A 20,184-nucleotide genomic window follows, 5' to 3' on the forward strand; every position below is an offset into this window, starting at 1 on the left:
AGCCGGTCCAGGAAGGCCCCTCTAGGTCTGGCCACCCTCTGAGCCGCGTCTCTGGGGCCTCATTGTGGCCACAGGCTGGCAGGAGGCAGGTGCAGACCTTCTTTGCTCCCTGTTCCCACAGACCTCTCTCTCTCCTCTCACTCCCCAAGCCTGGGGACCCTCCTCATCTGGTGGGCAATCTCTCTCTTCTACTTGCTTCTCTAGGACTTTCTGTCTATATCCCAATATTCTCCTTCCCTCTGGGCTTTGTCTGTGGGGGAACAAAGGCCACTTCTCTTTTCTGCTCTGCCGAGTGCTCCCCACCTCCTGGCAATGAGCAGAGATTGGCTGTCTGCGCTTATGGGGGAAGGAAAGAGGAAGGAGAAGGCTGTAGCGGGAAAGCGGCCCTGGCTGAAGTCCGTCCCCATTCTGTTCTAATGCTCCTGCTCTACATCTTCACCTCATTGGAGTGTCACGGCAGTTTTCTAGAGGGCAGAGGGCTTTGTGCATGTCCCCTCTCACAGATGAGAAGACCAAGGTTCAGCAAGCCAGGTGACTAGCTCAGGTTCATGTGCTGCCATTTTGAACCCAGCTCCTCCAGGTCTAAGACCCTGTTCTTTCTTCTGTCCATGGTCGAGGCGGGATAAGGAGAAGGGGGACTAATTCCTACCAGGAGGATCCAGGAAGGTGCTGGAGGGAGAGGAAGGACAGTGGCCTGCCTCAGAGGGGAGGTCAGGAGGGGGAGCTGTTATGCACCATTATTGCACCTCCCCCACCCGAGCTCTGTGTGGTCCTCAGTGGAGGTGTAGGGGCTCGTGAGGGTTACCCCTGGTGGACAGGTTCCTGATCTCTGGACTTGGGAATTCTGCAGATGCTGACTGCCCGTGGCATTATTTTAGGTGGTTCAAACCTGGTGTTTTCCCCTTTCCAATTCTTCCCCAATCCTCCTGTCTTAGACTGCTTGGGCTGCCATAGCAAAATATTATAGATTGGGTGGCTTAAACAACAGAATTTTTTTCTCACAGTTCTGGAGCCTAGAAGTCTAAGTCCAAGATCAAGGTGACCGTCGGTTTGGTTCCTGGTGAGAGCGCTCTTCCTGGCTTTTAGACAGCCACCTTCTCACTGTGTCCTCACATGGCAGAGCAAGCAAGCGAACTCTTTGGTGCCTCTTCTTACAAGGGCACCAATCCCATCACAGGGACCCCACCCTCCTGACTGTATCAGGGCCAGTAGCAGACATTTGTATCTGCCTGGTGTTTGAGAACATTGCTTTATTTTTATTGTATTTATGAATGATTACCTTTATATATGACAACTGATTCTAGTTTTCTATTTATGGAGGCAGTATTGAGTTTTATTTTGAAATACATTTACGTGAATAAGAAAGATGATTCAATGTAAAGAAACTTAGGTTGACTTGGCACGTACAGGTGGTTTGTGGATATGGCAGAAATTGCATAGATGGTGTGAAGCAACCAGCATTTGGAAGCTCTGATCTAGTCCAACTCCCATCTCGCAAAGATGGGGAAACTAGGGCTCCGAGGGGCTATGACTTCCCTGAAGTCAAAGGGTAATGACAGGTAGAACCAGAACTTGAACCCGGGGCTCCTGGTTCCAGCTCAGGGTCTTCTGGCTGCCTCCTGGTTTCTGTCCCACAAAAGCCTCTTCCTTTGGTCCCTCCACGTGACATGCTGACCCTCTCTCTCCCCTTGTCTGCAGCACCAGCGAGCCCATGATGACCCGGTGGCCCTGAAGTACACCTTCCACGAGGTGATCACAGCTGCGCCCGATGCATCCTTGAAACTGCGTGCCCTCCAGAACCGCTGCCTGGTCCCCGGCTGGTATGCCACCCACATCGAGCGCTGGCTCAGCGCCTTTCACGCCAACCAGGTAGCTGCCTGTCCCTGACCCTCGGGAGGGCAATCACAGCCCTGGCTCTGGGCGGTTAGCAGAGAGCCTCAAAATCTCTTTTACCAGTTACAGGGCCAGACATGGTGTCATTGGAGAGTTAGATCTTTGGGGTCTTCAAAGGTTTCAGTCTTGTTTATCCCAAGCCCTTGTCCCATCACAACAGGCTCTGTATCCCTAAGGGGACCCAGAAAGTTCTGGGATAGGCCCCTGGGAGTGAGGGAGACAGGCGTGTGTGACGGAGGGAGAGCCTGGTTGCAGAGGTAGATGGGGCCAGATTGCTGAGGCATTTTAGGGAAACCCTTGGAGGATTTAGCCAGGAGAGTGACATGTGGTCCGGAAACTTGGAGAGAGGCAGAGAGGGGATGTCACAGGGATATGAGGGGCAGGCAGGGTTTTGCCGATAGCCTAAACCCTAGGAGAGGATGGCACGGTCAGAGGAACCCGGCAGAAAGCAGGGAGTTAGACTGCCCAGGACTGAGGCATGGGGACATCTCCCGTCCACAGGTGGAGGAAGAAGCAGTCTACAGAGTGTGGGGTCCCCAGTTTATAACCATGGCTGCTGACCCAGAAGACTGGGGGCCTGTTTGCCACTGGAGTGAAAACAGGTTCAGATCACACTCTCCTTTTTCTTTTTTTCCAGATTCTGGTCTTGGATGGCAAACTGCTGCGAACAGAACCTGCCAAAGTGATGGACACAGTGCAAAAGTTCCTTGGGGTGACGAACACCATTGACTACCACAAAACCTTGGCGTGAGTGTTACCTTGGCCTTTCAACAGGGGGATGTCCTGAGCAGGCACCTGGGCCCAAAAGCCAAGGGCTTGAATGATTAGGAGAAAAACACAGATTAGTCAGCAAGTGTGAGAAAGTACGCATGTCCCTGATGGCAGTTTAGCAGGAAAGTTAACATGACTTGAGTCATATTAATAAAGATATTGACTCAAGAAAAAGTGATGTGATGACTCTGGTCAGTCCTACACCTGGGGTGTTCTTTTCACTCTGGGCTGAACATTTTCAGAGTGTTTTACCTAAGTAAGTTAGACCAGCAATGAGCAACTCCAATTCCCACAAGGGTTTCTTATCATTAGATTATGACTTACATATAATTTAAGGAAAAAGATACTATAAATATTGTCATTGACTAATCATTCCCATCACTCAAAACCCAGTGCAAGTGCACTGAGAACGCTGTCCCAAGATGGATAAGTGCCAGCCTATGTTGAGGGGCTCAGGGCTGGGGAGAGGCTGTCTCCGAGGGTCACAGACAGGTGACACACACATCTGAATGAGGGAGTCTCAAGAGAAGGAGAAATAGTCACCTTCCCCAGCTACCTTCTTAGGAAAGCCCTTCAGCAAGAATATTCCCTTCTCCTTACTTTGGAAGTTGAAAACGGAAGGTGGAGAACGGTAGTCAGTCCTTCCCTTTGAGGGTAGAAAGAAGCAGCAGCTGAGGGTATGGCTGTGGCAGTAGAGGTGCCTGGGTTAGGATCCCAGACATCTTCTTTAACTGTGGACCTTGGACACGTGTCTTAGTTCCTTCAAGCCTCACTTTCCTTCTCCGTAAATTGGGGATAAAGGTAATAATTCCTACCTCCGGAGAGTCACTGTCTTGAATGAAAGCATGTGGGTGGGGCTCTTGGCTCAGTGCACGGGATGTACTAATCTCAGTAAATGATAGCTACTCTCATCATCATCACCACCACCATTACCATCACATGTGCCTACCCTGGGACCCATTCAAAAATCGCTGTCTCCCTCTCCTGCCAAATGTGAACTCTGTTTTCCTTCTGTCCTCATGCCCAAGAACCTCCTAATGGTTCCTGATCTGGGACTGAATTCTGATGCCATTATGCCTCTCCTCCCCATGACAGCATCAGATGTCCTCTCCCAAAAGTACCTTTGAAGGTCCAGCATGACTTCAATTCTGAAGGCAGTCTTGCTCTATCATTTCTGAAATTTATTTAAAAAAAACACAACATTCCAGTGACGCACATGCTTAAATGCAACTGTAGATACAGCATTTCTTGATAAAGATTGCATTTATTAAAAAGCAAAAGAACCTCCACTAAACTTTTTTCCCCCTACTGGGTTCTCACCCCTAAGTTCTAAGAGGATCCCCAGAATAAGGAAGGATGGGAAGTGTTCATGTTAGGGATTTGCTGCAGGAACTGAGCCTGCCCAGTCAGGAGAAGAGAGATCTCAGAGCATGCGGCCTGCCTTCTGCTGGGAAGAGGGGGCAGGTGTGTTTAGTGGAGCCCAGAGCCAAAGCTTGGGCAAACAAATGCAAGTATCAGTCCCACAGACCAGAGTGTGCATATGGGAGTGGATCCTGTGATTTTCTAGTAGGCTCTGCCATTCCTGAGGTCTGTGAACATTGCCTGAAGTGGGAAGGGGCTGGGCTGGGCCGGGCCAGCTCCCATCCACAGGCTTTCCCCACCTTCACAGGTTTGATCCAAAGAAAGGATTTTGGTGCCAACTGCTCGAAGGAGGAAAAACCAAGTGTCTAGGCAAAAGCAAGGGCCGGAAGTACCCAGAGATGGACTTGGATGTAAGTAGCAGACCTGCTGCCTGCGGCAGGGGAATAAATGATGGGGGTCCCTGTACTGGAGGGAGTCTTCTCTTTACCTGACACCCAGCACTCAGTGGCTTTGGCATTTCTTGGGTGGTGTTCTTAACAGGAGGAAATGTGGGCTAGGGGATATGGTGGATCAGAATTGATTTAGTCAAATGAGTATTTCTTCTACACGGGCTGAATGCTATGGGGCTTTGAGAATGAATCAGACCTGTTCTTTGCCTTCAAGGAGCTCCTAGTCTAGGAGGGAAATGAGTCACATGTGCCAATAAGTAGAATACAAGGGAGGAAGTGTTTTGTGTAGTTAGGTATGAACAAGTGCTGTGAGACTTCAGAACAAGGACATGCCACTTGAAGTTGGATGGGTAAGAAGGCTTCTCAGACGAGGTGGGGGGTTGGGGGGGGGTGTCTCTCGAGTTGGGCCTGGAAGGATGGAGTAGTATTTGGACCTATGGCATGGAAGGATAAGGCATTCTTGTAGGAAAGGACGGCATGTATAAGGATATAGGGGAAAGGGCACACACTGTGACTCTGGTTACATTTCCCTTTGTTTTCCATTACCCCTTGATAATTTTTTAAGAACTGAAGTATAGTTGATTTATAATATTGTGGTAATTTCAGGTGCACAGCAAAGTGATTCAGTGATATATATATATTTTTTTCAGATTATTTTCCATTATAGGTTATTACAAGATACTGAATATTGTTCCCTGTGTTATACAGTAAATTCTTGTTGCTTATCTGTTTTATATATAGCAGTATACCTGTTAATCCCATACTCCTACTTTGTCCCTCCCCCCTCCCTTTCCCCTTTGGTAACCATAAGTTTGTTTTCTGAGTCTGTTTTGTAAATAGATTTATTCTTTAGAGTCCACATATAAGTGATATCATACGGTATTTGTCCTTCTCTGTCTGACTTCACTTAGTATGATATTCTCTAGATCCATCCACATTGCTGCAAATGGCAATATTTCATTCTTTTTTATGGCTGAGTAATATTTCATAGTGTATATATATACCACATCTTCTTTATCCATTCATCTGTTGATGGACACTTAGGTTGCTTCCACATCTTGACTATTGTAAATAGTGCTGCTATGAAATTGGGGTGCATGTATCTTTTCAAATTAGAGTTTTTGTCTTTTCTGGATATATGCCCAGGAGGAGGATTGTTGGATCATATTGTATCTAGTTTTAGTTTTTTAAGGAACTTCCATACTGTTTTCCATAGTGGTTGCACCAATTTACATTCCCACCAACAGTGTAGGAGGGTTCCCTTTTCTCCACACCCTCTCTAGCATTTATGGTTTGGAGATTTTTGATTTTGGCCGTTCTGACCAGTGTGAGGTGGTACTCATTGTAGTTTTGATTTGCATTTCTCTAATAATGTAGTGATGTTGAACGTCTTTTCATGTGCCTGTTGGTCATCTGTATGTCCTCTTTGGAGAACTATTTAGGTCTTCTGCACCACTCCGTTTTTTTTGTTTTGTTTTTTTAATCAGTCATCAATTTTATACACATCAGTGTATACATGTCAATCCCAATCGCCCAATTCAGCACACCACCATCCCCACCCCACTGCAGTTTTCCCCCCTTGGTGTCCATACGTTTGTTCTCTGTGTCTCAACTTCTGCCCTGCAACCCGGTTCATCTGTACCATTTTTCTAGGTTCCACATACATGCGTTAATATACGATATTTGTTTTTCTCTTTCTGACTTACTTCACTCTGTATGACAGTCTCGAGATCCATCCACGTCTCAACAAATGACTCAATTTCGTTCCTTTTTATGGCTGAGTAATATTCCATTGTATATATGTACCACAACTTCTTTATCCATTCGTCTGTCGATGGGCATTTAGGTTGCTTCCATGACCTGGCTATTGTAAATAGTGCTGCAATGAACATTGGGGTGCATGTGTCCTTTTGAATTACGGTTTTCTCTGGGTATATGCCCAGTAGTGGGATTGCTGGGTCATATGGTAATTCTATTTTTAGTTTTTTAGGGAACCTCCATATTGTTCTCCATAGTGGCTGTATCAACTTACAGTCCCACCAACAATGCAAGAGGGTTCCCTTTTCTCCACACCTTCCCCAGCATTTATTGTTTGTAGATTTTTTTTTTTTTTTTGGCTGCATTGGGTCTCCATTGCTGTGTGTGGGCTTTCTCTAGTTGTGGCGACCAGGGGCTACTCTTCGTTGTGGTGCACGGGCTTCTCATTGTGGGGGCTTGTCTTGTTGCAGAGCATGGGCTCTAGGCACCCAGGCTTCAGTAGTTGTGGCACATGGGCTCAGTAGTTGTAGCTCACGGGCTCCAGAGCACAGGCTCAGTAGTTGTGGTGCCCGGGCTTAGTTGGTCCGTGGGATGTGGGATTTTCCCAGACCAGGGCTTGAACCCATGTCCCCTGCATTGGCAGGCAGATTCTTAACCACTGCACCACCAGGGAAGCCCCTGTTTGTAGATTTTTTTTGATGATGGTCATTCTGACTGGTGTGAAGTGATACCTCATGGTGGTTTTGATTTGTATCTCTCTAATAATTAGTGATGTTGAGCATCTTTTCATGTGCTTTTTAGCCATCTGTATGTTTTCTTTGGAGAAATGTCTGTTTAGATCTTCTGCCCAGTTTTTGATTGGGTTGTTTTGATATTGAGCCGCATGGGCTGTTTATATATTTTGGAGATTAATCCCTTGTTGGTCACTTCGTTTACAAATATTTTCTCCCATTCTGAGGGTTGTCTTCTTGTTTTGTTTATGGTTTCATTTGCTGTGCAAAAGCGTTTGAGTTTAATTAGGTCCCATTTGTTTATTTTTGTTTTTATTTTCATTACTCTAGGAGGTGGATCAAAAAAGATCTTGCCACGATTTATGTCAGAGTGTTCTGCCTGTGTTTTCCTCTAAGAGTTTTATACTATCCGGCCTTACATCTAGGTATTTTATTCTTTTTGATGTGATGGTAAATGGGATTGTTTCCTTAATTTCTCTTTCTGATCTTTCATTTTTTGTTAGTGTATAGGAATGTAAGAGATTTCTGTGTATTAACTTTGTATCCTGCAACTTTATCGAATTCATTGATGAGGTCTAGTAGTTTTCTGGTAGCATCTTTAGGATTTTCTGTGTATAGTATCATGTCATCTGCAAACAGTAACAGTTTTACTTCTTCTTTTCCAATTTATTTCTTCTTTTTCTCTAATTGCCGTGGCTAGGACTTCTAAAACTATGTTGAATAATAGTGGCAAGAGTGGAATCCTTGTCTTGTTCCTGATCTTAGAGGAAATGCTTTCAGCTTTTCACCGTTGAGAATGATGTTAGCTGTAGGTTTTTCATATATGGACTTTATTATGTTAAGGTAGGTTCCTTCTATGCCCACTTTCTGGAGAGTTTTTAATCATAAATGGGTGTTGCATTTTGTCAAAAGCTTTTTCTGCATCTATTGAGATGATCGTATGGTTTTTATTCTTCAATTTGTTGATGTGGTGTATCACACTGATTGATTTGCAGATATTGAAAAATCCTTGCATCCCTGGGATAAATCCCACTTGATCATGGTGTATGCTCCTTTAAATGTATCGTTGGATTCAGTTTGCTAGTATTTTGTTGAGGATAAAGATCAGAGCAGAAATACATGAAATAGAGATGAAAACAATAGCAAAGATCAATAAAACTAAAAAGCTGGTTCTTTGAGAATATACACAAAATTGATAAACCTTTAGCCAGACTCAAAAAAGGGAGGGCTTCCCTGGTGGCGCAGTGGTTAAGAATCGCCTGCCAATGCAGAGGACATGGGTTCAAGCCCTGGTCTGGGAAGGTCCCACATGCTGCGGACCAACTAAGCCCGTGCGCCACAACTACTGAAGCCCAGGCGCCTAGAGCTAGTGTTCCGCAACAAGAGACGCCACCATGATGAGAAGCCCGCGCACCACAACGAAGAGTAGCCCCGGCTCGCCGCAGCTAGAGCAAGCCCACACACAGCAACGAAGACCCAACACAACCAAAAATTAAAAATAAACTAAATAAGTATTTTTTAAAAAGGGAGAGGACTCAAATCAAAATTAGAAATGAAAAAGGAGACGTAACAACTGACACCACAGAAATACAAAGGATCATAAGAGACTACCACAAGCACCTATACGCCAATAAAATGGACAAATTCTTAGCAAGGTACAATCTTCCAAGACTGAACCAGAAAGAAAGAGAAAATATGATCAGGCCAATCACAAATACTGAAATTGAAACTGTGATTAAAAATCTTCCAACAAACAAAAGTCCAGGACCAGATGGCTTCACAGGAGAATTCTATCAAACATTTAGAGAAGAGTTAACACCTATCCTTCTGAAACTCTTCCAAAAAATTACACAGGAAGGAACACTCCCAAACTCATTCTATGAGGCCACTGTCACCCTGATACCAAAACCAGACAAAGATACCACAAAAAAAGTAAATTACAGGCCAGTATCACTCCTGAACATAGATGCAAAAATCCTCAACAAAATACTATGTTTCCCTTTTCTTGTTTGCTCCTGGTTTTAATTCTCTCTTCTCCCTATCACAAGAATTTTGACCTTGTGTGCTATATTTTGGTGCTCCTACTATATGAGTTTTCTTTTGAAGGCTGTGATTTTGAAGAAGATTGTGAATAAATAACGGGAGTGTGGGAGGATGCCAACAGGATGGTGGTTTTAAAGAAGCGGGGGCGGGGGGTGTCGCTCTTGAGTCAGCACACGACCAGGATCTGAGCTTTCCTTCCTGTTACAGTCCCGCGCCTTCCTGAAGGACTATTACCGGGACCACAACGTCGAGCTTTCCAAGCTGCTGTACAAGATGGGCCAGACACTGCCCACCTGGCTACGGGAGGAGCTCCAGAACACCAGGTAGCCATGGCCACCACTGCCAGACTGAATGTGACGGCAGGGACGTCCCGCCACACGCTGAGCCAGACTGACCTGCAGAGTGGGGAGCTGGGCCCGGGCTGGCCAAGCACTTACAAGCAATACTCTGCTGCGGCCCAGGCAGGGCCAGGAGAAGAGCCCAGGCAGGTCCACATGCGCCTCAGAGCGTCGAGTGCTGGGTTGGTGGCCTCTAGGACCTCCTTCGCCAACTGGGGTCCATTCTGCTCATAGTCTTTCATGAGGAGGCCACTTCCTGTTGGTGGAAGACCACAAGCTGGTAGGAAGGAGTCCACAAGACTCTGTTTTCCGTCCCTGTGTTCTACCCACCGTACCCTCTCCATCCCATCACTCCCTGCTCCAGTAGGGTGTCCACTCAGTATTAGCTGCCCTATTTTCCCTGTCCTCCAGACAACGAGGAGAAGAGCCCAGCTGGGGCTTTTGCCAAACCAGGGAGAGAGATTGGACGTTTCCCTGATGGTTCAAGCCAGGCTCTTCAGAGGGGTCAGCTGGGAACCCAGAGGTCGTCCCTAGGCTGGGTGTGAGTGTGTCCACCTCGAGAGAACGCTTGACCTCCACACCCATTCTGCTTCATACCTTCCCATCTCACCTTCCCTCTTTAGAGAAAGAATCGCTGGTTCCTACAGTACCCACCCAGTCCTAAAGGTCTCCTTCAGGGCCCTGGGGCACTGCCATGCATTTGGACCCAGAGACCCAGGCCTCAACCCTACCCCGTTTCTTCCCCCTGGGATATGACATGTGTGGTGTTTCCTGTGGTAAAAGACTGAGGCGGTCATGGAGTCGTCCGTATACATGTTCCAGTGTACATATGTTGTCCCTAAGCCCACCTGGCCTTGGCCTCTGGCAGATGCTGGGCAGAGTTGAGGAGACCGCCATCCCTGCTTTGCGCCAGCTGCCTGTGGCCAAGGGTTTCTAGAGAGCCCCTTAACCTCCCAAATACTAAGAAGCTAAAGTATTTTAATATTTTTTTTTCTTGGTGCCAGAGTTTATACCCTGGGTGCTGGGGTCGCACTGTGTTACATATATATATATAACATGTATATATATATATATTATATTTTTTTTGGTTGGGTTTGTTTTTAATTCAGTCGTACAAAATGGTGGCAAACCCCAGTCCCAAAGTGCGTCATATCTCAGTGCTAGAGAATGGGATGGAAGGGCAGGGGGGCCGTGTTCATGTGTGGAGGCCTCAAGGACACAGTATGGAAGTGCCCTGGGAGAGGTCAAGTGCCATGGCTGCCCCGGGTGAACAGGTGGCGAGATGCATAAGCAAGACCTACTCTTTCCAGGAGATCTGGCTTCATGAAGCGTGGTGACCCTGGGGCACTTTTGGCCAAAGGAAACAGCCAGGATGGGGTAGGAGACCCCAGGGCTTAAAGGCTGGCCTGTTCCCCTTTCCCTCACATGGTGCTAGGTTGGGAGCTGCCCTGGGAGCCACAGAACTGCCTCCAGGCCCCCTGCAGACAAGGGGATCTCTGGGCTATTTTCTGGTTGGGGCCTGCTCCTACCCACCCCTCCCGCCCCCATCTTTTAACAATGTGAAGTGACTAAGGCTGGGGTGCCTTTCCCCAGCCCCTCCCACTGCCAGTTCAGCTTTGAACTGACACCTGGGAAATCCTTTCTGGAGAGCCTTGTCTTGTTCAGAAGACTCTAGCATGTTGGGGCTGAAGGGTCCTTCAACGGGTATGGACACAGGTCCAGAAATAGGAGGTGGCCTCCGGGGCTGATGTCACAGAACTGATGGGGAGCAGGGCCCAGAACTGAACTCGAGGCTCCCTATTCCGAGCCCAGTGCTCTTCTTCCAATGCCACACTGCCTCTGAGCCCATCCTTGGGACCCTACTCTGTGCCAGGTTGCTGTCCCTCCTTTAGTCACGCCCTTGGTCATTCCAGGATATGGGGACAAACCACTCCTTCCCAGCCAGGGTGCCTTTGAGCCTTCTCAGTTGCAGATCTGCATTTGCATCCCTGTCGTGCTCTCCCCACCTCAAAAGGTCCTTTCCCAGCCTGGGAGCCTGGGTCTTAGTTCCCAGGGTCTCCACTGGGATGGAGAAATGGAATGTCCTACGGGGCCGGCTGCATATGGCTCTGCTGTCTCCTGAGTGAAGCGTTTCCATCATGCTTCTCACTGGGGCCTTAGAACCCGGGAACCCTGGGCGCTGCTAACCCTGCAGGGGATGAGGAGCGGAGTATCTGAGGGCAGGGTGGCGTGTCTGCGTGTACGCTTGTGAAGACTTACCTGCACCAGGAACCAGACTCCCAGAGCGGGCAGCGGCTTCCGCAGTGCAAAACCTGGGCCTCACTTCCCATCTGTCAGCGCGGGGCTCTGCTCCGTGACCCGTGAGGACGTCACAGCTCCCACCGTCTGAGATCTTCCCTCTGGGCCTGGACACCTGGGCAGGCTGCCCGGAGCCTGTCCTCGTGGGGCGGGCAGGTCCGCTCCCCTTGTCCTCCGGCCTGAGGAAGAAACAGGCAGGTTTGAGGCCCTGTGGTAGCAGAGGAAATGCTGGAGACTTTTGTCCAGGCCCTTCTGGGAGTCTGGGGACTTGACCTGTCACATGTTTTAAGTCTGTCTTGTCACTGCTACTTTTTCCCTTCCCACTAATGAATCTCTCTCGAGAGCCCACTTCCAGGACCGGTAGGTACTGGGGAGGGGAGAGAAGTCCCTCTAGGTTCTCTCAGCCACTGAGCACACAGACCCCCCCCCCCCCCCGCAACGAGAGGAGAAAACCAGAGGTCAGTGGGCGCAGTATCCTCAGCATCTTCCATGTTTACTAAGTCACTGGCCAAAAACAAGAGAAAAAACTCTACCATCCCTTCTGCCATCTCCTCCACGCACCTGTGCCTCAAGCTCAGTGCAGGTGGCATGAGTCACCTGCAGCTGCCTCCGTCACTGGGGGCTCTAGAGCTGCCCACAGTGCGGGCCTCTTGTGCCGGGAGAAAGAGTCTGAGGTTTAAAAAGACTGGTCTCTTTCGAGCCCCTAAGTAGGAGCAGCCAGTGCCTCTGGGGCCCAGCTGGGGGAGCAGTGGTCTGTCCCCAGTAGAAGAATACCGCTAGGTTGACTCGCAGAGATTGCCGGTCCCAACATCGAGCTGTCCCCGCAGGTTTGTTAGGAGAAAAAGCAAGTAAATAAGTAAATGTTGTACCAAATATTTTATAATGAACTCCCACTGCCCACCATTCAGACTTAAAATTAATGTTTTGCCACATTTTAATCTTTCCTTCTGTACAAGCATATTTTTTCTGAACTAGTTTAAAAGTTGCAAATATAATGAGACTCCACCCCAAATGCATCAGCCTGCATCTCCTAAGAGTTAGGACGTTCTCCTACAATTGGCCCAGTATCACACCCAGTATCACAACAGTAATTTCCCAGCAACGTCTGCTAATCAATCCATATTCACAGTTCTCCCAAATAACTTATACCTGGTTTTGGAATCGGGAACTAGTTAAGGTACACATGTTGCATCTTGGAACTGTGTTCTCTAAAATCTCTTTCAAGTCAGTAAACTTTCCCTTCTGCTCACTCTGGTTGTTTGAATGGCATTGTTTCGGAGGCTAGCAGGCTGCTGTCTCACAGAAGCCCCACACGCTGGATTTGTCTGTTTCTTCATGGTGTCATAGAACAAGTTCCTCTAACCCCTGTATTGGCAAGGGTAATTTAGGCTATGGGGATTGGTACCTTTTGTGCTGACTTGAAAACTTCAGTCCATCCTAAGATGCCCCTCTGCTGTCACCGGTACCAAGTGCCAAATCAGCAGAGGGGCCGGCCAGAGCTGGAGAGGGCGAGGGGGGAAGCATCACAGCCGCGCCTGGGAGGTTCTAGAAAGAAGAGGCTGGACCACACAGTGTGGGCCTGTTGGGAATGAGATATCCCGGACTCAGAAGATCCTGTGCTGCCCGCTTTGCTCCTGGTGATGGCACACAGGGCACCAAAGAGCATCTCTCTTTCTCTCTGTTTTGTGGTCTCTGGGTTTTCATTTCCTGGAGGCCCATGGTCTATGTGCACTGGAGCAGAGCCAGCCCCTGGGATGCACCAAAGAAGGGCTCCGCGGGGGCGCTGCCCCACCCAAGCTGCGGTTGCGGAGGAGAGCACTGGGCTGGAGGCAGGAGATGTGAAATTTTGTCCCAGTTGAGTACACTGAGTAGCTGAGTGACAGTTTTCCTCCCAGGGACTCAATTTCCCCATCTAGAATGAGCAGATGGGCCTACAGCATGGATTTTCAGACGTCAAAGAAGGAAGCAGGTCTGCTCTAGTTAAAGTGAGGATGGAGGTCCCAGGGCCCCCTCACCGCTGCTTGCGAGGCACTGCTGGGTCCCCAGGCTGCTCGCCCAGGGCTGCCTGCCCCCAGAGGCTTCCCCTCGCCAGCTCAGACAACCAGAGACATTTTTTAGTTCCCACAAGGGAGAGGCATGGGCTTTGTGTGGGGTCAATGTCAAGGGCCTATGGGGAGACTCTGGCTGTGTTTTATCCTAATAAGTTCATCCCTCCCTCTCTCCTTCCTCTCTGTGGCCCTTGAGGAGAATGAGGGCGGAGAGGGTTTTCTATGACTGTGCTAGCTTTTCTTATCAGCAAGAGGGCTCCTTTTGTAATTTGTGCATGAAATTCATGTCATTTCCTGGAGAGAGGAGAGGGCTGACTGGAGAGGGTGCGGGGCACATTACGAGAGCAGGCAGAGGTTTCCTTCCCTTGTGGGAGTGGGGAGAGGAGTAGAGAGGGGGGCGCTACCCCGCTCACCTGGTCAGGGCTCTCAAACCAGCCGTTTTGGGTTGTGTTAAAAGTGGGAACCTTCCCTCCATTAATGTACAATCTTGAACTAACTGCTAATAAAGTGGGGTTCTGTTTGTACACGTTGGTCATGTCTGTCCGTCTGTCTGATGCTTTTGCCAGGCCCGCAGGGGAGGGTGGAGAGAAGGATGTTCACATGCACAGCCAGTCTGGTCGCCCCCGTACACACAAGGTGACTTTGTCAAATCAAAGATCAATTCAATGGATTGTAAACTGAAGCTTTTCTAGATAGCAGAGGCCTGTCCCAGGACAGCCAGGTGGGGTGTCTCAGGTGACAAAGGGCCCTCAGCCACGCTAGATGGTTGAGAAGTGCTGGGGATGGAGCACTGAGAAGAGTCTCAGTCTAGAATTAGTTCTGCTATCAGTGTGTGATGTGACCAGGCCAAGTCACTCTTACCCTTTGATCCTCAGTTTCCCTCATCTCTTAGGGGTGTGGAAGGAGTTGGACTCAGTGGCTACTCTGGAGAACTTGCTTAAAATGCAGACTCTTTGGCTGTGCCCCCAGAGATTCCTCTCTGGCAGATGTGGGGTGCAACCCGAGCACCTGCATTTTAACAACCTCTCCAGCACTTTGGGAAACACTGGCTCAGATAGACGGCTTCTACGGGTTCTAATTACTTCAGAGTCCTGCTGTCCGAGGAATGAAAACTTTGGGTAAAAACAAATGACTTCCTAGCCCTCCCAGCCTGGTTGAGCTTGAGATTTGCAGGGGGTGGGGGGCAGAGGCAGGGAGCAGAGAGGCAGGAGCCTCTGTGGAACTTTATGAAATGCACATTCCCAGGCTCCCCCAGTCCCGTCCACTCAGTCAGAACCTCTGGCAGAGAGACCCAGAAATGTGGCTTTTAAACAAACTCCCTGCCGCACAGGAAAGTGTGGGAACACTGAATCAGGCCACGAAGGATGAGCCACAGAAGCTCCACAGAACTGTGGACGGCTGGGCGTGCTGGGACACAGCCGGGAGCACAGTGAAACACCAACCCCAATGGTACAAGGGCGGCACTTGCAGACGCCTGTTTGGGGTTTGTCAGCTGGGAGCTTAGTATGGGTCGTGGGGCAACAAGAACACGGGTGGAGGCTGCATTAATGGGAGCAGTGGATCTGCATGATACAGATAGGATTCCGGTGCTGGGTAGGTGGTCAGGCTACATCAGAGATTTTTGAATTTTAAAACAGCCTTTTGTTTTTTAAAGAGAAACTTAATTGAAAACCAGGTAGAGGCAGGAAGGGTGTTTCTGGTTGGATTTGGGGTGAGTATCTGGGCTGTCATCAGTTCAACTCCTCTCTGTCACCATACTATCTTGGAACCCTAGGAATCCTTGAAACACATTCTGAAAGCCTAGCCCAGGTGCTCTCAGAGGTCCCAAGAGTCCTGCAATTCTAACAGGTTGAGTGAACAAAGACACATCGAACCCTCCTCATCCCCTAAGTGAGGAGACCACTCAGGGGACATGGTGCCTCAGGAGCAGTGTTGGATCCTGGAAGTGGGCATTTCCCTCAGAGAAGCCCTGGATCAGGTGCACAGGACAGTGTGTTCCATAATAGCAAAGCCCTAGAAACAACTTAGATGTCCACCTAGAGGGGATCAGCTAAATAGCCACTCGTGTGGCCACATGCTGAAACATGATGATGGAGGAGAGAATAATCAGCTCAGTCTCCAGGTCCCACCAGGAAATATCTTTGAGACTGACCTAAGTGTGACCATTTGTGGAAAGAGAATACTACGTAACTAAGTACACATACATACTCTGCTGGCTCGTACTGCTTATGCTATTCTGCATTATTTTTCCTGGCAATGTAGCTAGCTATCTCTATCTCACGCCAAACTGATAACTCGTTAGCTCTGGTAGAGGGGGCAGGGAAAGGGGAGAAGATTTCAAAGGGGACTTTAGCTTTGGCTGAAATATTTTACTAAAAACAATGAAAATGCATGTGTCGGTTGTGGAATGAAAAAGTCTTAAAAGTAATTAGAAATGGGTGAAGCAGAAAAGGGGTCCAGGCAGCTGGACTGTTGTGGGATGCTACCATAAAAGCAACCCTGCTGTTCCCCCAGCCCATAGTCACCCAAAGTGCAGGGCCAGAGGAGGCCCTGGCTGTTGGGGGGAAGCTCTTGCCTTGCTGCAGGTATCCTGAGCGCTTGTCAAGCCCCTGAGCTGAGGATTCCGACTCGCTGTGTGACTGTAGGTGACTCCCAGCTCCCACATGCTCACAAATGGGGGAGTTAGAGTGAACACCAGTGTTGGGACAAACCAACATTGCTTGCCTGAGAAGGACACAGCCTAACACCTGTGAAATTCCTGACAAACACATTAACATGAATCTACCCAAGGAGAAAACAGTGGCACATTCATGTTGAGGGACATTATGCAAAATAACTGGCCTGAACTCTAAAATTGTCAGGGTTATGGAAGATAAAGAAAGGCGGAGAAATGGTTCAAGATTAAAGGATACAGAAGAGACCTGGCAATCAAATGTCATTTATGATCCTGGAGGGGTCCTAGACCAGGAAAGAGTTACCTATAAAGAACACCATATTGACAACCGGCAAAATGTGAATATGGACTGTGTACATTGGATAATAGTATTTTATCAATGTTAAATTACGTGATTTTGATTACTGTTCTGTAAGAGTATGTCATTGCCCTTAAGTCGTACATGCTGAAATATTGATGGGTAAAAGGGAAAAATAAAGCTGAATTTTGACTGATGGTCTTTTTCCAATGGGTCAGACTTATCTGGTGCAGTTCACAACATGTCCACCAGGGGACACTGTCATCCCAGTCTCTGACAGGCTAGAGTCGGTGTGAGCCTCCCCGGGAAAGACTGGGCTGGTAGTTAATGGTGGTGAGGTGATGATATTATAAAGAATTCAATGACATGGATAATAAAAACTATTTCTCACTCTGTCGGGAAGGCCTTCTGCTTGTCAAGTGCCGTCTCTCTTCATCCTTGCCACAACTCTGAGGTAGGGATGGTCATCATTCCCATTATGTAGATGAGGAGTCTGAGATTCAAAGAGGTTAAGTGATTCTGCCAGGGTCACAGAGCTGCGAGTCCTTGGTCTGTGAGACTCCACCGCCTTAAGCCCCCTGGGTAGTCCTGCCTCCTGTCATGAGGCAAAGTGGGGAGAACTCACTGAGCCTGACCCTGTCCCTCTCCAGGCTGGACATTTAAAAGTATGTATGTATGTATGTATGTATGTATGTGTGTGTGTGTGTATGTGTGTATATATATATCCACGAAGATAAAACACAACACTGCCTACAGTGAGATCTAAGTCCACCTCTAAACAGCTCACCCCACCCCCGACCCTCACCTCTAACCCACCCCCCTGACCCTCACCTCTTCCCCACCCTCCTGACCCTCACCTCTTCCCCACCCTCCTGACCCTCACCTCTTCCCCACCCTCCTGACCCTCACCTCTTCAGGGGAAACCACTACCACCAGTTTCTGTGGATCTTTCCAGAAGTATTTTTTTTACAAATATGAGTAGCTAAGTACACATACATCCTCTGCTGGCTTGTACTGCTCATGCTATTCTGTACTTCACTTCTTCACTGGTACTGGGGACTGGGTAGAGGGGTATTTGCTGCTTTGTGTAGTAACAGATGGAGGTTCTCCTCTGCTAGAGGTACCTGGGGAGGCTCCACTCTGCCAAACCTTTAGGGAGGGAGGGAGGGATAGGCTGGAGCTTAAATTCTCTAGCCTTTGCCCCATTCTAGGGCGTTGTCCCTCAGGAAGGGAGGAGGCTGCATAGCATAGTTGTTGAAATATGCACAGATAGGCAGACCTGATGTCAGATAGGTTCATGTTGGTTATGTGATCTTGAGCAAGTACCTCATGTCTCTGAGGCTGACTTCTCATTGGTGAAATGGGAATAGTAATGGGTGGCAGGTGCCAGGGCTATTGTGAAGATTAAGGAGTGCCTTACTTTTCCAGTGCCTGGAAAGCCCTCACCTGAACCTGCTTCATGCTGAGTGCTCAGTAAAGCCTGATCCAGTTCTTGTCATCAGACTCATGCAGCTCCCATGCCTCAGCCTGGGGGTGGCACTGCCACCTTTGTCCTGAGGCTGATGAAGATGGGGCTGAAGGGCCAAGAGGCACACCCAAAGTGGAAACTCATTGCATATGATTGTTCTTTCTGGGACCCTTGAAATCAAATTGGTTAGGTGATCTAGGACACTGAGAATGACCCCTCAAAATATACATACAACTGCCAACTTCACAGAAATACAAAGGATCATAAAAGGCCACTATGAACTGCATGTCAACAAATAGGATGAACTTAGATGAAATGGGCAAATTCCTAGAAATACCCAAGCTAACAAAAGTGACTCAAGAAGAAATAGAAAATCTGAATAGACCTACAACAAGTCAGGAGATTGAATCACTAATCAAGAAACTCCCAGCAAAGAAAAGCCTAGGATCAAATGGCCTTGCTGATGAATTTAACCATGTATTTAAAGGGGAATTAACACCAATCCTTCTCAAACTCTTTCCAAAAAAACAAGTGATGGGAACACTTCCTAACTCATTCTGTAAGTCTAGCATTACCCTGATACTGAACTAGACACAGACTCTACAAGAAAATAAAACTACAACATCCCTTATCAAAACAGATGCAAAAAATTCTCAACAAAATAATAATAAAGAAAACTCAGCAGCTAACTAGAAGGATTATATGCCAGTATCAAGTAGGATTTATCTCAGGAATGCAAAGGTGGTTGAATATAAGAATCAAGGTAATATACCACATTAATAGAATGAAGGTAGAAAAACCACATGATCATCTCAACTGATGCAGAAAAAGCATTTGGCAAAATCCAACACCCTTTCATGATAAAAACACTCAAACTAGGAATGGAATGGAACTTTCTCAACATAACAAAGGCCATATATGAGAAACACAGCTTGGATCATTCTCGATGGTTAAAAAACAGAAAACTTTTCCCCTTGGATCGGGCAAGACAAGACTGACTGCTTTTTTCCCCCTTCTATTTAAGATCAGGAATTTCTATTCAGTGTACTGGAATTTCTAGCCAGAGCAATTAGGCAAGAAAAAGAAATAAAAGACACCTAAACTGGAAAGGAAGTAAAACTATCTTTACTTGGAAATGACGTGATCTTATATCTATAACACCCTAAAGAATGTACACACAAACACCGTTAGAACTAATCAATTCAGTAAAGTTGCAGGCGACAAAATCAACACACAGAAATCAATTTTACTTCTGTACACTATCAATAACCCAAAGGAACTTAAAAAGACAATTCCATTTATAATACTATCAAAAAATAAAATATGTCAAGTAGGAAATCATCCACACACAAATATGATATCAAAACCAGCAACTGTGAGAAGAGGAGAGTACAAATGTGAGAAATGGGAGTTGCATTTGAAATTAAAAGACCAGCAACTTAAAACAACCTTGTATATATATATATAAACTGCTATATCAAAACCTCATGGGAACTGCAAACTAAAAAACTACAACAGGTACACACACAAAAAAGAAAAAGCAACCCAAACACGACACTAAAGATACTCATCAAACCAAACGAAAGGAGAGCAAAAGAGGAAGGGAAGAAAAAAGACCTAAAAAAATAAATCCAAAACAAGAAAATGGCAATAGGAACATACATATCGATAATTACCTTAAATGTAAATGGATTAAATGTTCCAACCAAAAGACATAGACTGGCTGAATGGGTACAAAAACAAGACCTGTATATATGCTGTGTACAAGAGACCCACTTCAGGCCTAGGGACACATACATACTAAAAGTGAGGGAATGGAAAAAGATATTACATGCAAATGGAAATCAAAAGAAAACTGAAGTAGCAATACTCAGACAAAATTGACTTTAAAATAAAAACTCTTAAAAGAGACAAGGAAGGACACAACATAATGATCAAGGGTTCAGTCCAAGAAGGAGATATAACAATTGTAAATATATATGCAACCACCATAGGAGAACCTCAGTATATATGGCAAATGCTAACAGCTGTAAAAGGGGAAATCAACAGTAAC

General features: G+C 47.2%; 1 protein-coding gene across 8 annotated transcripts in view; it reads left to right on the plus strand.

The window, feature by feature from the left end:
- The window catches only part of NDST1 (N-deacetylase and N-sulfotransferase 1), an 80,117-nt gene extending 63,257 nt beyond the window's left edge, over positions 1-16,860 (plus strand). For all 8 annotated transcript variants that reach the window (XM_036845385.1, XM_036845380.1, XM_036845382.1 and 5 more), the window contains 4 exons: positions 1,699-1,869; positions 2,531-2,640; positions 4,334-4,436; positions 9,215-16,860. In XM_036845385.1, the coding sequence (XP_036701280.1) occupies positions 1,699-1,869; positions 2,531-2,640; positions 4,334-4,436; positions 9,215-9,334 (504 nt within the window). In that variant the 3' untranslated portion in view covers positions 9,335-16,860. The remainder of the gene's footprint in view (positions 1-1,698; positions 1,870-2,530; positions 2,641-4,333; positions 4,437-9,214) is intronic.
- Positions 16,861-20,184: the final 3,324 nt, after the last annotated feature.

This window comes from Balaenoptera musculus, chromosome 3 (assembly GCF_009873245.2).
Source record: "Balaenoptera musculus isolate JJ_BM4_2016_0621 chromosome 3, mBalMus1.pri.v3, whole genome shotgun sequence".
Lineage (NCBI taxonomy): Eukaryota > Metazoa > Chordata > Mammalia > Artiodactyla > Balaenopteridae > Balaenoptera > Balaenoptera musculus.